This window comes from Dermacentor variabilis, chromosome 5 (assembly GCF_050947875.1).
Source record: "Dermacentor variabilis isolate Ectoservices chromosome 5, ASM5094787v1, whole genome shotgun sequence".
NCBI classification, from domain to species: domain Eukaryota; kingdom Metazoa; phylum Arthropoda; class Arachnida; order Ixodida; family Ixodidae; genus Dermacentor; species Dermacentor variabilis.
The window spans coordinates 64,442,037-64,457,436 of NC_134572.1; the positions used below are offsets into that span (position 1 = coordinate 64,442,037).

At 45.8% G+C, this 15,400-nt stretch overlaps 1 protein-coding gene across 1 annotated transcript in view; it reads left to right on the forward strand.

The window, feature by feature from the left end:
* Positions 1 to 15,400, forward strand: part of LOC142582698 (ammonium transporter Rh type A-like) — a 74,256-nt gene that overhangs the window by 10,526 nt on the left and 48,330 nt on the right. The window contains exon 3 of the mRNA XM_075692649.1: positions 10,889 to 11,072. Within this exon, the coding sequence (XP_075548764.1) occupies positions 10,889 to 11,072 (184 nt within the window). The remainder of the gene's footprint in view (positions 1 to 10,888; positions 11,073 to 15,400) is intronic.

Consider the following 15,400-nt stretch of genomic DNA (forward strand, 5'->3'; position numbering starts at 1 on the left):
GGCGGCGCTTCTTGTATTTTTGGTCGGCCACAGTTGGTGTAGCGTAGGTGCCCAATGTCGCGGCTGGAGCAGCGCGACGCAATGATGGTAACTTTTTTTAAAGCGAGAGCAAAGGAACCCTCTCGGACGTTATTGGTCAAGGATGTGGTGCTGTGACGGCGGTATATATAACGGTTTCCAGTACCTGCTAACTATTTTAAAAGAAAAAGACTAATTTACCTACACACATTTACGTTTGCATGCCTATCAGACATACTTCCCCCATTTTCACTAAATTTAATCTCAGTGGCTAATATAGCTCTCACAGGACAGTTGGACAAATTCTGCGGTGTTCATAAAACACACTCATAATGCTCCGGAGCGCTTACATACGCAATGTACTGAAAAGGTCGTAATCAACAGCATGTCCCTTAGTTGCACCAAATATATACAAATTGCTTCGTTTATCTTATTGAGGACACCGGTGAAGCCTACTACACAAACCTCGCATAACAAAAGAGACAATAGAAAATATAGAGAGAAAACGAGAATTAATCCTGAAACGAGAGCTTTACCACACTTCGCCCCTAACACGTTCTCTATTCCCGCTGTATGTTAACTTGGTGTTACGTACAGTTCTCTCAGGACTCTGGGAAACATACTGTTCAACGGCCGTTTAATGTTTTTGAGCCATTTCTTGAGGAGTCTTTCCCAATGCTTTCATTTAACTGGCGCTCTTCAAACTTTGATACACATCATGTATAAGATACCCCCGTTTTCTTGAAGTGGAAACTTTGTGGGATGCCAGCTTCTTTTGTGACATTGAGTAAGCTTGCTATGCGGTTCGTAAAATACGTTTCTAAACCCATAGAATGCTTAAACAACAGTATTTGCTGCAAACACTGTAATTAATCTACACAGTTCAAGTTTTGCGTACTGGTCACCCATAGCATGGTTCTAGTTCTCTTCACATATAGAAGTGCGGCCGCTTTTGGTTTTTTCTCAGAACAGCGGGAAAACTTCGTAAGGGTTTCATATACCGCTTCTAAACAGGCAATAAGTGAGGGTGTAGCACATTTCATTTGGATGCTAACTATTCCACACACTTCAAAATTTGCCCGCCCTTTCCAGTTAATGTGCTCCTTCATTTCCTTTAACATATAAACGTGGTGAATTAGGTAGTTCTCTTTTCTTTTTTTTTTCAGGACACCCTGAAAACACGTATATAACTTTTCCGAGCGCCTCTGGAGTCGCACTAACAGTTTCACTCTAAAACATAACCTAGCTTACATTAAGCGCATAAGAATGAGCGTGGCTACTTTCTCTTTTTTTGTGTGAGTAGGTGACCTTACCGTCGAGTTTCCAAGCCTACCGCCTCAGTCACCGTCTTGCTTGGGCAGCAAAGTGACGCCTACTTCGTTTTTGACTTCAATGCAGCATTTGCGATGCATTTTTACCAGCTTCGTAAAAATTTGAACGAGACTAACCCCCGCATTCAGACATGCAACTTAATTGAAGCCCATGCTTGACTTGATCTAAAGTGACGCCTATCGTGAACGCGTCGAAGGAAACACAGTGAGCGTCTGTGGGCACGTTAACGCCAGGCGTCATCTAAATAAAGTCAAGCATGGGCTTCGACATAAGTTGCATTTCTGAATAGGGGGGTAAAGATATCCGCCTGCGCGCTTTGCTGTCTATTTCGTCACCTACGGCGAGTATTGGAACGCAGCCACGGGTCGTTGCCACTTAAGCGCAACCGGGACGATGGGCGTTGTTTCTCGAACGCCGAGCGGGTGCCGGTGTCGACGCAATAAGCGCGAGCCGACCGGCTTAGAGAACGCGGTTCGAGTGGCACGAGGGGCCTCGCAGGACATCTGTCAACGACATCGGGCCCGTCACTGAGACGTCCGTTTCCTCCAGGCTGCGCGACCAAAATACTCGACCCGTGAGACTGCGCGTCAACGGCGCTTCGTACCAGGAAGTCGATCGACTGAGGCGGACGCAAAGAGCTTTTCTCGGGAGAGAGTTCTTCGGGACAAGCGCTTATGGTCGGAGCAACTACACGGCGGTGCTTGCTGAAAAAAATATAATAATGATGACTGGAAACATGCAAAGCTATTTTATGAAGAATACCTTGTTCTTTTGTTGTTCTATTGTTGTTGTCGTTGTTGTTGTTTGAAATTTAAAATACTGCATGACACTCACTCATCGCGATACACAACGCCCATCTGTGCCAAAAGTCACTCGAGATATTGATATACTTTCATTGAAGGAGGCGCGGATAGGTTGGCTTGGTAGGGAGGGAGTGGGGGTAGTGGAGGCGAAGGGGAGTCTGTCTCTCCGGCTTGCTATACTGTGCACAGGAAGGTGAGGAACAAAACAAAAGGGGTAATCCAGATGATCAAGCCGATGAGTTCGGAGAGCGATGTACGCGTGCTATATATACGCACCTGTTTACGCCATCTATGCACTCGCCCTCGTAGCAGACATGTAGGGTCCGGAAATTGAAACGGTGCTAAAGCCAAGAGCCAAGGTCAACCTCAGCGGCAAATGCCAGACGCGTCCTCCTTCGATGCCGGGCAGTCGAACGCTAGGCTTTCAGAACCGGGTATTCACAAGTCCGGCGGGTTTATTCGAGTATGCTGTGAATGTTTATTTAACCGCACAAAATCTTTGGGCGTCTTCAACACGATCGTGCGTGCGTGTGCGGTAGTGCCGATGTCGACAAGGTGATTACTCTGCATCGCGCGAACTTTTACGACCGTGTCCTCTTCGGTAGAAAGGCATAAGCCGTTTTTAACGATACTGACGGAACTATTATTTGGTGCGAAAGTATGTCCACTCTTTCTTTCTTTAGGGCAAGGTAAACGTGTTCGGGTAGCACAAGCAAATGCTGGAATCTACTGACACCAGTCTCAGTCCCGCAGCCCTGCTCTGTGACTTTCCCATTCAGTGGCTGAAAGTGTGCTTGCTGCACCGTTGCTGAGCCACAAATGAATAAAGGCAGTTCATTTATAGCGCACACAATTAACACCCAAATATTCTGCATGCGCATGCTTTTAGACAAAAGCAAGTATCCAAAAGTGTTAACAGGCCACTCTCATTATTATGTGACTAGTCCTCCTTACCCAGATATTGCAACCCACGACATCATGCGTCGAAAGACGAACATTTCAGGCTTTAATCCGCAGTAACAATGGTCCGACACCTTATGTTAGAGTTACAAAAAAAAATTACGTCGTTCGATCGTTACCGCAACAGGCGGATTCAAAAAAGTCGGCATTACGAAACAAACGCCTTCTTAACAGCCAAGACGAAATCACGAGTGTAAGACGTCACGATACAACGCGCTACGTTTGTATCAGCGCCAACTACACAACGCGTTCGCTCGCAAATAAATGGTTTGGCCGCCGTCAGCAGCTGACCCAAATTACACAGATCTACTACGAAGGAAACAGCGAAAACCTGTCCGAACGTTGAATAGGTAAAAGCTTGAACGCACAAGCTGTGCACCCATGCGCGTCAGCACCGAGCGGCGAGTCTATTGATTTGCAGCCGGTTGCGACCACAAGAAACGTCAGCAGCTAGGCGCGCATCCCGTGACAACGTGAGGGAGGCAGGTGAAGTGGGAGAGTAAGCCGAAATTCCGCGCATCTAATTGTACCCACCGGCCAAGAAACAAAGCGGCCGTGACTGGCGTGGTCGAAAACGATTACTCGTTCCAGCGAATCACTCGGGCGGGCTAATACATGTTCGTGGCATCATTGCATGATGGCCGCCGGCGTTGTGGCGTTCCCAACTAATGCGCAGTCTTCGTCAAAAGTTTCGACGGGCCTCAGTGAATTTTTCACGGATGAAGGGGGGCTCTGCCGCGGAGCCTATCGATAAAGCTTGCCACACCCGGGATGGCTTCGAAGTGCTTGACAAATATTGTACGCTGCATTATTCATATTATGCATAAAAGAAGGGGGAGGGGGTATCATTCTGTTCTGCCAAAAATTGTTCTCCCGCTTTATGTTTCTTTTATTCTTTTTGTCTTCTAATTCAACCTCCTTATCTATTTCGCGTACTACAGGAACCGGTGGAATCTTTTTTACTAATTTTTAATTCTGGATAAATAAGTTGTGCTCTGCTAACCTCCATCTTTCAATCTCGATTCTCTCTCCCTCGGCTACTCCATTTATAAGAGTTCTTATGTACATTGCGAGCAAAAAGAAGATGAAAGTAAGCGCGCATTTCTGCTGCTTGTTTCCTTCATGTTCTGATAGCAACTGTAGGCGCATTATTTATCGCATGATTTCGCCTTTTGCTTGATTTTCTTGGTAGTCAACCTCTTGTGTTACGTGGCAGAAAATTTGCGAAACGTGGTCTTTAATCTTCATTGCGTATATACTATCTCTCATTTTTTTTTCTAATAGACATGCCTGTGGCGCGCACGTTGAAGCATTAATTGTGCATCGCAGTATGTTAGGTGCAGTTTTATTATCAGTCCTCTAAATAAGTCGTTCAATCAGGCTATCACTACATTCCTCAGTCGCGATACGAGCTTCAAGAAACGCTGCTGTTGGTATGCAGCACTGGTGATTACTTTTCTTCTTTTTTTGTGTGTGTAATACGTATAGGTGAGTTGCTGAGGTCTACGGGCCTTCACGATAGACTTTAAGAACGCCGCCCCATACCGCTCTATAGTGCACGCAGTTTGTTTTTACTCGTCTCTCTTTTTCTCTCTCTATCTCTATCCGCTTCCACTCTTCTTTTTCTTTTTATCCCCCTACTCCTTCCCTCCGTGCAGGGTAGCCAACCGAAACTACCTGTGGTAACCTTCCTGCCTTTCTATGCATCCTTCTCTCTCTCTCTCTCTGAGGTGAGGTAGGAGATGTTTCTCTGGCAGGAAGGAGAGGTACAGTTGACAGTTACAAAAATAAACTCTGCAGAAGAAAGAAAGAAACGGCTGTCGCAACGCACATATCATTGAACACCTAACTTGTACCATCCTCGTAGGAGACATTGAAAGATGCACCGAGGAGTGCGATGGCGACACTGAGCGGCGCCTGTGGGGCTGAAGCATGAACCTCAGCAGCTACAGAATAGGCACTGTAGCTAAGTAAGGGTAGTTCGTGCTGCTCAACTTGAAAAGCTGAACACTTTTTTTTTTTATTTCGCCTTCCTTCCTGTTCTTCTTTCATTTTTCTTTTTGCTTTCGTGTCGTCGCCGCGCGTGCGACGGTGGCGCTTAAACGTGGCCTCTTTGCAGTGGGAGCACTCCCTTTGTCCCGCCTGCCCCGCAGCTATACCGTCTGGCCAATTACTCGCGCATTGTCGGTGTCCGGCTATTACGCCACGCACGGGCCGTGTCTGCAGAACGCGTGCCAGCCTACCGACATAAAACGCAGCCTTGGCCTTTCTCTCTCTCCTCTTAATATCAGACTTGAGTCGAAGCACGACGATTTTTGTGTGCGTGTGTGTATCCACACGACAAATAGAGGGTAGACACGAATACGATTTGCACAACAATGGTGCTTGTATACGCATTTATCCGTTGGTCACCATATAGGTCTTGCTCATAGTGTACTTCTCGTTCCTCATGAAGTGATTAGTTGAATAAAAAGTGCACTACAGAGGAAAAAGACCGAAGTGAGGGCATCGCCAATGACTGCTCGAACAATGTAATGCGAGCGGCTAACTATATATCTATAGTAGGCCGCATTTCGTGTGAGCCATGGAAATGAACTTCAAACTGCACCAACTATTAGCACGTTTATTTAGAAGCGGTTCATTTCTGTTAAAAATAGATAGGCTCTCTTTGTTGCCTATGCATTGTCTGCGCGCTCTTTTATTCGTGGTCTTGGCTTGCCTCGTAGTGCTAGAACACTGTTAGTGCAATTAAGTGTTGGTTCTGCGTTGGTGCGCGAACGCTTGAATCGTCAAGGACGTGTAGACAGTCGGTCGTGTACGTACCGTGGCTCCTGTGAGACACTTGAACGCCTTATACCGGAGTGTCCCGCATTCTTCACACAACGTGCACTGCTAATTAAGGAATATGGACTGATTGGACTCAAATGTACGACCCTCGACGATTGCCTGTTTCCGAGAGGGAGTGCTGCTCAACGCGACCAGGCCCATAGAGCCTCGCTAACTTTCATGCAGAAAACTGATTTGGCTTCCCGTTTACAGACATTATTTCCGTGTTCCTACTTTCTTTTGTTCGTGTCTCCGTCATTTGTTTATTTCATATATTCTTTCCTATTTCTTTGTTTCCTATCTTCTTCTCCTCTTCTCCTCTTTGCATTCCCTCCTCCCGAAAGAGTATAGGCAGGCGTTGTGCCTTTCTCGGTGGCAGATGTCAGCTTGCTCCCTCCCAGTTTCCTTTGTGTACTTGTATGTTTCCATAACTACTAATAATAACTATTATTCGCCTGCGGGGTGCTGCGATTGCCAATATCGCAAGAGGCGCGTTAATAGATACACCAATCACACCGAAGACATAGAGAAACTTGTTTGTGAGCCCATTCCAGCAAAGATTGGCATGCCAATCTGATTTAGCCATGGCATGCGCAATGCATTCATGGGCTTTACATGGTAATGAGGACTGCCATTTCAGATGGACGAGATCCAAACTGTTTTTATATTGCTACTTATCTTAAGTCAGTGAATAAGTGAGGTAATACAGTTGTTTCTGGACGCAGCTGCCCACCGGCGACGTGACATAAAGTGACTAGGACGTGTGGACGTTACACTCAGACCCTCCTGCAGTGGATGTCCCCTTGTGTCATCCACCCATATTCGGTGTCCCTGCGATTTGTCTTGCAGATCGACTGGGCTTCGCTTTGCGATCTGCTAGCTTTCTGGTTAGGTCAGATGTTAGAGCGGCCGCTACGGAAAGGCACGAGGTCCCGAGTTCGATTCCCGAAACAGGATAAAATTTTCTTCAACTGTCAATTGCTTTCACCCTGAGAAACCCGTATGGATTCTCTTTGTAGGCTCTCCCTACCCTGGATGGATGACAATTTCAGCCTTTCGTGGATGACACCTCCTGCTAGGAGCGCGCAGAAAAATCTTTCCTCTCACGGTTTAACATGGAATTGCAGCCAAGCCGAACGTCCCACCTGCGAGGCTTCAAAACAAGCGAAGATGCCAGGAGTGACCAGCGATTGTTGATTTCGTGACACGGCGCGATTACGCTGTCGCGGCGAAAAGAATGCCTGTGTAGAAGGTCTTGTTCCGCTCCTGCACGCGCGTTGAAAACGAGCTCACTTGTAACGTGCGCGGGCTGTGGCCGACGGCCTACACGAACGAATGCAGGCACGCGCCCAGCGCAGCCTTGGCAGCACCATGTAGAATGTTTCGTGCGCTATGCGCCCGAACACGCAGCTTAGCTGACAAATAAACTTGACCTCGCGTGTGTGGACAGCCAAGCGCACAAGTAAAAGGAGCTGCCTGCGCAAGATGCAGCTCATGAGAGGTTTAGAAAGGAGCTATGCTTTGGATGATTTCCAGGGAAAATGGTTCTTTGTGACACATACATCTATGTCCGCCTTTAGAGAGGTATTCCGAAAGAAACTTGCGAAATCCTGCCTCATCTGCAATTTATCGAAGTGTCCGCACACTGGTTCAAGTCAAATGATACTAAATTACGCTAGTTAGGTTTGTGTTTTGACGAACAGGCCATGGGCCGCATAACTTTCAACTATTCCGTTTTCACTTTTGTTCCAATCTCCTGACGTCATATGTACGTAACCACCGACGCAAGCTTCGGGTGGTGAACCGCAGTGCTGTTTGAACAGCCCAATCAATAGAGAGAGAGAGAGAGAGAGAGAGAGCGCAAGGGCTGGGAGGTAACTTAGAGGTGAGTTTCCGATTTGCTACCCTGCCAGCCCAATCAGACGCTCTCAGCGCCTATAGGCTCCCTTTTATTTGCTTTGAAAGCAAATAAAATTACCTGTCTTAGCAGGTTCTCTTTTATATGGTTGGCTGACAAGAGGCTAGAGGTGTGAAGAGTGCGCACAAGTGAAGATGGTTTCGGTGGGTCTGAAATTCCGATCTATAGCGGGGAAAGTAGATAACCGGACGAGGAGGGCAGTGCCGGCGTCTGCGATTGGTCACCTTCCCTTTTCTTAGCTTGCGGTGGCTGGCAGAAAATCGCGGCGGCATGCAACGGAAGATAAAAAATACCGCCTAAAACGGATACTCAGCAAAGAAGAGATGGCAGAGCAATGTCACAGTCACAGAAATGGAATAGAAGCAGATTGAAATGTATTTATGTTATAAACCCCCATGCCTTAATTCACTCCTGTACAAAGTTAGTTTATTCATTCTTGAGGTTTTCGCCGAACCAGATTTGCCACTTGTTCGACACGCTCCTCTATTGTTTACGCTTAGACATGGCCTACACTCATCACTTCTTGGGTCACACCAAAAGAATCGCATTGTAGTTTCTGCAATAACTCTGACGCTTCTATGGAGTATACTATAATGTCCTCAATATGACCAAACGTGGGTTATTCCTCATGGCCGTGTGAACAAAAATTTATAGAAACTTAGTTTGAACATCTTTGACCCATCTTTCACAATGAGAAAGTTCGCGGACCGTATTCATGCCCTGATAAGCAGAAGCGTGCCATAAGTGTCCTTCGTGATTTCTTTTAGTGGAGGCTAATCTTATGAACTGCCTATAACTCAGATCATGTCTTCTGTGCTCTCTACATTGTGCTCCCTTTTCTTCTTTTTTTTAGTTTAGATGTCATGGACATGTTGTCCTTGTATATGTGTTTGTGGAAGGACTTACGTGTAGTTTTTCATTTCTGTGTGATCGGTGACCATCCTGCAGTTACTGGAATGTGCTCACGGTGCCGGTGCCAGACACCTTTTGGGTGCTTGTGACTCATTCGTATGTGCATAGTGCTCGTTGATATTTCTCGCTTGCTTTTTCTTTTTATTATTGCTTGAGTAATGAATTTGGCATTGAACGTAACTTACCTTTGAATTTTTATACATCTAAAATTTAAAAATAACTAATTGGGTTTCTCAGAAAACACTGATGTAATTTTCCATTGCACGCTTCGAACTTCTTCACTAAAAGTGTGCTCGCAAAGTGAATATTAATAGTAATCACCCAACTCAACGCGAACACTCGCGAAATTAAGTTCCCAGCAGTACTGAACGCTTATGCTAGCCCACTGACAGGCGGGCGAGGTTCAACACTAGAAGTATTGAAGGGAAGCGTTTGAATAATTTTATTCATACTGACAGGCGGGCGAGGTTCAGCACTAGAAGTGTTGACGGGAAGCGTTTGAATAATTTTATTCACAGGCATCTAAGCATATGAATTATTGTGCGCACACCTTAACCCTGCGCAGCATCGGCTTTCTGGAGTCGAGCCCATGGCGCGGCGCAAACGAGCTTGAACACCAGAGCAATACTCTAAACGTGAACTTGGACAGCGTGGTAGGCTCATAACGGGGTTACACCGAGCTGCATAAGTAGGGTCGCCCTTTTGGTTGACGGGCGCAGCACTGATGACGCCGTGCTCACGTAGGTGAGGCACGTTATACAATGGCGTCGGATGGGTCACAGCAGAGGTAGTAGCAGGGAAAGGTCATCCTTAGGTTCCCTCCGTGGATGTTGTTGCAACATCATACTTTTTGGATGACGATAGTGTACGAACACTGAAGTTGCATGCTATAACAGCAACGACGTGGAACTTTTCCGACTGTCCTCTAACCATGCCTCTCAGATAACTTGTTAACTTCGGCTAAAGAAGTACTGCCCGGCTAATCATGAAGAAGGGGCGCTATAACGTAAAGCTATTTCAAACTAGTCTATTCCAATTCTGCAATCAGCCCTCCGCGAATGGTCAAAAACTTTTTTGAACCACCCCCACTTCGCCTGTCTGTCACGCGAGGTCACGAAAACCGCGATAGCGATCCCCATCTGATATGACGTGTACACACTGATTATCATGAATTGACCGAACAAAAGAAAATTAGTCATTTCTGATTCGACGCCTTTTCGCCATTACCCCTCGGCTATTGGTCAAAAGTTTTCGGGCTGCACTCACTTCACCTGCCTGTCACGCGACGTCACAAAACCGCAAAAACTCACCACATCAAAGTAACGTGTATGCGTTAAAGAAGCATTAATATACCGAACAAAACTGAATTTTCTTCTGAATAGACGCAGGCTGCCCCGTTACGAAAGGAATAAAATATGGTTGCCGCCGATCGTTCAGGCACTGGCTACTCGCACCTGCCGGAGAGCATCGGTTTATTTTCGTATATAATAAAACGTTCTGCGTGGCCGTGTAACGTTTTCGAGCACTTTCAGCACGTTTACGACCTCGTTCTGCCAACTCTTCTTTGCTGAGGATCCGTTTTAGCAGCATTCCTAAGCTCCCGTTGCATGCCGCCGCGATCTTCGACCAGCCATCGCAAGCTAAATAAGGGAAAGCGGACCAATCACCACCCTGTTCATCCAGTTATCGATTTTCAGTGCACTCGCTAAGCCCCATCGAATTGCTCTCCACTTGAGAGCGCTCCTCGCCTCTTGTCAGCCAATTAGATAAGACAAGCCGCTAAGTGTAGGCAATGTTATTCGTTTTTAAAGCAAACAAAAGTGACCTCCTATGAACGTGGAGAGCGTTTGATTGATCTGTTCAGACAACCCTGCGGGTGAACGCCCGATGCTTGCATGGGCGGTTACGTAAATTTGACGTCAGGAGATTGGAATAAAAACATATTGGAATAGTTTTGCGTTATAGGGCCCAAGAACTCAAATACGCTTTTCCATAGTATCATTGCATCTCTTATTTAACGTTATTGAAGACCCATCTCGGCCACAGACACGTGTGCGCCGGCATTCGGTCGTGTACCGCTCATTCACGCGCTTGCTGCTTGCTTGTATCCGGTGTGCAGTGTTCCAGGACGTGAACGTCATGCTGTTCGTCGGCTTCGGATTCTTGATGACGTTTCTCAAGCGCTACGGCTACGGTGCCGTGGGCTTCACGCTGCTCATCGCCGCGCTCAGCATCCAGTGGGCGGCGATCGTGCGCGGCGTCTGGCACGCCCGAAAAGGATGGATCCTCGTCGACGTGCTCAGGTATAAGCCAAACCTGCATGGTTGAGGACGATCTCACTGAACGTGAAGACACGTTACTATGCTGAGAGAGAAATGACAATTTTGCTTGTGTAAGAATGGCCATGGTCGGCTGCAAGTGCATGCCTCTGGCTTACTGGGGAGATATCTGGGGAGATGGGAGATGGGGAGATGGGGAGATGGGGAGATATCCCCATTCGTCTCGATATAACTGACGGTGAGTTACTACAGTGACAGGAATGGAAGTGCTGCGCCAAATGCGCCCTCTTGCGCCGAGCCATCGAGCTGCACCAACCTGCGCCAAAACAATCATTTCGAACGAAATTGCCAAATTTAGCAGGATGTGCTTGTTCAGTGGCAACCACACAGCCCATATAAGCCCATAGACGTGCGTTGGCTTGCGCTTAGCCCTTCAATCCAAACCTAAGCAATCCGTTTCAGCGTCGGCGCCTTCGGAGTGTGGGTTCGTTTGGTGGCATAATTGTAAGTAGGCCATAAATGAAAATGAAAACCGCTTTGTGCTATACAAGGCATTACGAAGGTTTTATAAAAGTGTTACGCATTTGCGTATATGTGCACCAGCTAAACATCATTTGAATTGGCGCTCATTTCATCGGGTGGTAGGGAAGGAAAGCCTCGCTGAATGAATAAGGTCGTGCGGTCTCCTTAGTGTGTAGTTCATCAGTTTCGTTACACATTTTAGCACTCGATATTGCGCCCTATTGATACATCTGCCTCACTTAAGGACGAACTCCGCGCGTGTGACGTTATAAATCTATTTCACCCGTGCACCACGTCCGCTTATTAGTACGATAGTGCGGCACGCCGACAAAGGATCTGCTTCCTTTCGTGAAGCTTCTTGGTCACAAGTAACCAATGGCAAAGGCAATCGTCACTCACATTTGCACTCAGGCTACACTATTGTATGCCAGGCCACACCAGTCAAAATCAGGATCTTGCCACCTCAGAACACAAGCCGAGGGTGTAAGGTTCCATTTTTGGTCAACCTCAGCGGCCAAACTGTGGTCGAAATTAAACGTTCAGCGAAACCGCAAACCTTCCAAATAGCATTCGTGGCAACGATGTTCACGATGCGACTTGCCCAGACCGAGCGCAAGAATTTTATTAAACCAATGTTTGGCGCACGAAATATCGGCGGTCATTTTACACTGGCTTTGTGGCTCCTGTAGCGAAACCGCGAATAATCCAGAATAATTGAACTTATTCAAAATGTTGCTCAATGACGCAGTCCGGAAAGCCAGTGAACATTTCTTTATCCCTTTGTTCAGTTTCAGTTTCAGTTTATTATTTTTTAAATACAACGAATGGGTGAGAGAAAATATGCAGACGAGGGACCCAAAGTCAAAGACTGCAACGGGATCCTCGGTTAATAAGAGCAATGGAGAGATGTATTAAAGAAGAGCAAGTTAACTAAAAGAAACAAACACAATAGCGAAAATACAACATAGAAAAATTAAATTAACGAGAACAAATTGTCCGTATACAAACCTACAGTGCATAAAAAAGAACTGTCAATACATACAAATGGCAAATGCAGTGTAATGAATGACGTAAACTCAGTTATACATATAAAAAAGCTTAAGGGGATGAATAAATGTATGAAAGGATCTTAAAGTATTTTCTCGGAAAGCGATGTGAAATACTGGCAAACGTGAAATGACCAGTACGTCACTTTACATTTATTCTGCAGTATTCTGCTATCTTGACTGGAGGTCGCCGAGAATTAAAAATTACCAGAGGGAACTACGAGAATGGCGTTCACTGCACCTTGGTGGGTGTTGTTCATGATGGCCAATGTGAATAGTTCTCGTTCACTGTGCACCAATGCGTTTAATTAGCTGAATTTATAAAGTTACCTAATCGATGGGATGTCAATAAAGAAGTTGTGGATGAGGTTGACGAATGACCGATAACGGCATTAAAAAGCAAAAGACTGGGATTCGTGAAGACCTTTCTTCTTTAACGAGAAAGAAAGTAAAGAAAAAGAAATGAAAAAGTAAAGTAAATGTAAAGTAAATGAAAAAGAACAAAGAAAAAAAATGCTGTGACCCTGACGACGCTTCTGCGCACCAAAGATCGCACCAATCTTTACGCAAACCTCGTCAAACAATGGTATGGGAACGAGCGGCCGCACTTCTTTCTCCCCGCTTCATCAGTTTTTCGGCACGCAGCTTCGCTCCCTATCACACGCGAAGTAGCGCGATCTCGTAACGGTTCGCTTTCCGAACTGTTACAAGACCGTGACCCGAGTGGGCCTAGCCAGTTGACGTTGAGTTTACTCGCGTCTATTGTGGACTGGGTAAAGTAGTCTCACTCACTCACTCACTCACTCACTCACTCACTCACTCACTCACTCACTCACTCACTCACTCACTCACTCACTCACTCACTCACAAGACTGTGACTCAGTTTTGCACGTTCGAAATATGCACAATGCACTGATGACCTTTACGTCTGAGACCACATATATTACTGGTGCGGGCACGCGTTGTGGCCTGAATTTTTAAAAAATTCTTAGGCTTTTCCTTGCGTTTTTTGTGATCTTTTTAGGGGGGTTGGGGGCGGAAAAATAAGGACCACATGAGGCTTAGGCTATATACGTTGTTATCGGTCATTTCTTGACCTATTCCACAACCTTTTCATTGGCACCTTATTGAGTAAGTAAAGTAATAAATGTTAGTTCATTAAAATTAAATTTTAATTGCTTGAGAAGGAAAGAAGACTGGCATAACACAAGCCTATGAACGGGAAACCCTCTGTTATTTTTTTATTGGCCAAATTTAGTTGGCACATCCTGTGTGGTGGCTTCTGGGAAACCTGTATGGTCTTCCTTGTAGCTTCATGCTACAGACATGTGGATGACAATTTTTCCCTGTCATGAATTTTCCCCGCCTTGCAGGCTTCCGCAGGAACTGATGTGCCGTAACATAATACTGTTCTGCAAAGTTGAATAAGGAAAGGACATTTTTTCATCGTATGCCTGTATTTCACTCATATTGACATTTACCAATCTGCTCCAAAACAGACATTTCATGCTTCAAACCTGCTCCACAGTGCAAAATTTGCTGCCCCTAGAGCTGCTCCAAAGCTTCCTTGGCCGCTTCCATCCCTGCAGTGAGCGTGAGCGATGTGTACAATCTGTAATGTACACGCTTTGTGCAGTGCGCGACTTACTTACGTACACAGTAGTTCATAGCCGAGAGACATTATTGTTATTTGTTGTGAACACATATACACAATTAACAGGAAAGGGAAAGCGAGGAGCAGGCTGGCAACTGCCACTGGAAGGGGCACAACGCCGGCCTACTATTCTGAAGGGAGGTGACAGCAACACAGAAATGGAAGATAGGAAGGAGGGGAGGAAAGAGGAAAGGAAGAGCAACAGGGCAAATCTAAAGACTAAAGTAGAACACAGGACAGATCACACACAGTAGGGGCCGGTTAGTGAAGGTCACGCTGCTACAGAATGTTGAATAGAATAGTTTCGACGCTACAAACGTGAACCTAAGTTAGTTGACTCTAGAAAAGTAGGTAGAGCGCGATAAGCCTGATCACGTTTAGGCGCACAACCACTGGGCTATAAACATTCGTCGAGTGTCGCACACCGCAGGCCAACGAGATGATAGTTTCTCGCTAGCGACATGCGCCACGCACTGAAAGCGGGACACTCAAATATAAGGTGCTGAAGTGTCTCGCAGAAGCCACAAGACGTATATGTCACACTCGCAAGCTATACACCTGCGCATGTAGCAAAACAATTCAACAGTTAGTGTCAACGATGTGCCCGGCACATGTTAATAATTTAACATGCCGGCATAACCTCATGCTATAGAGGTTATTTTGGAATACTTAAATAGTACGGTCGTACGGAAGGTTCCACGTAACTTGTGGACTTTCTTTTTAGAAAATAAAGTGGCACGGTCGTAGACGGGCGCCACTAATGACGGCATATTGTCGGTGTATGTCTCGAAAAACTTAACACCCTGCTACAACCCGCTTAGTCAGCTTGTTAGCATCATATGCACAGATACTTCTTCTTTATATTTGTCCTAGAGTAGAAGCGTTTTTATTGTAGAAAGTGAAACGTTGCATGGAGAAGAACCTTTCGATTTAGATTTGTGACCCTTAACACTAGAAATGGAAACATATATATATAGGGAAAACGTAGATAGTGCGTACAGATAAGAAAGGAGAAGAACCTTTCGATTTAGATTTGTGACCCTTAACACTAGAAATGGAAACATATATATAGAGGGAAAACGTAAATAGTGCGTACAGATAAGAAAGGAGAAGAACCTTTCGATTTAGAT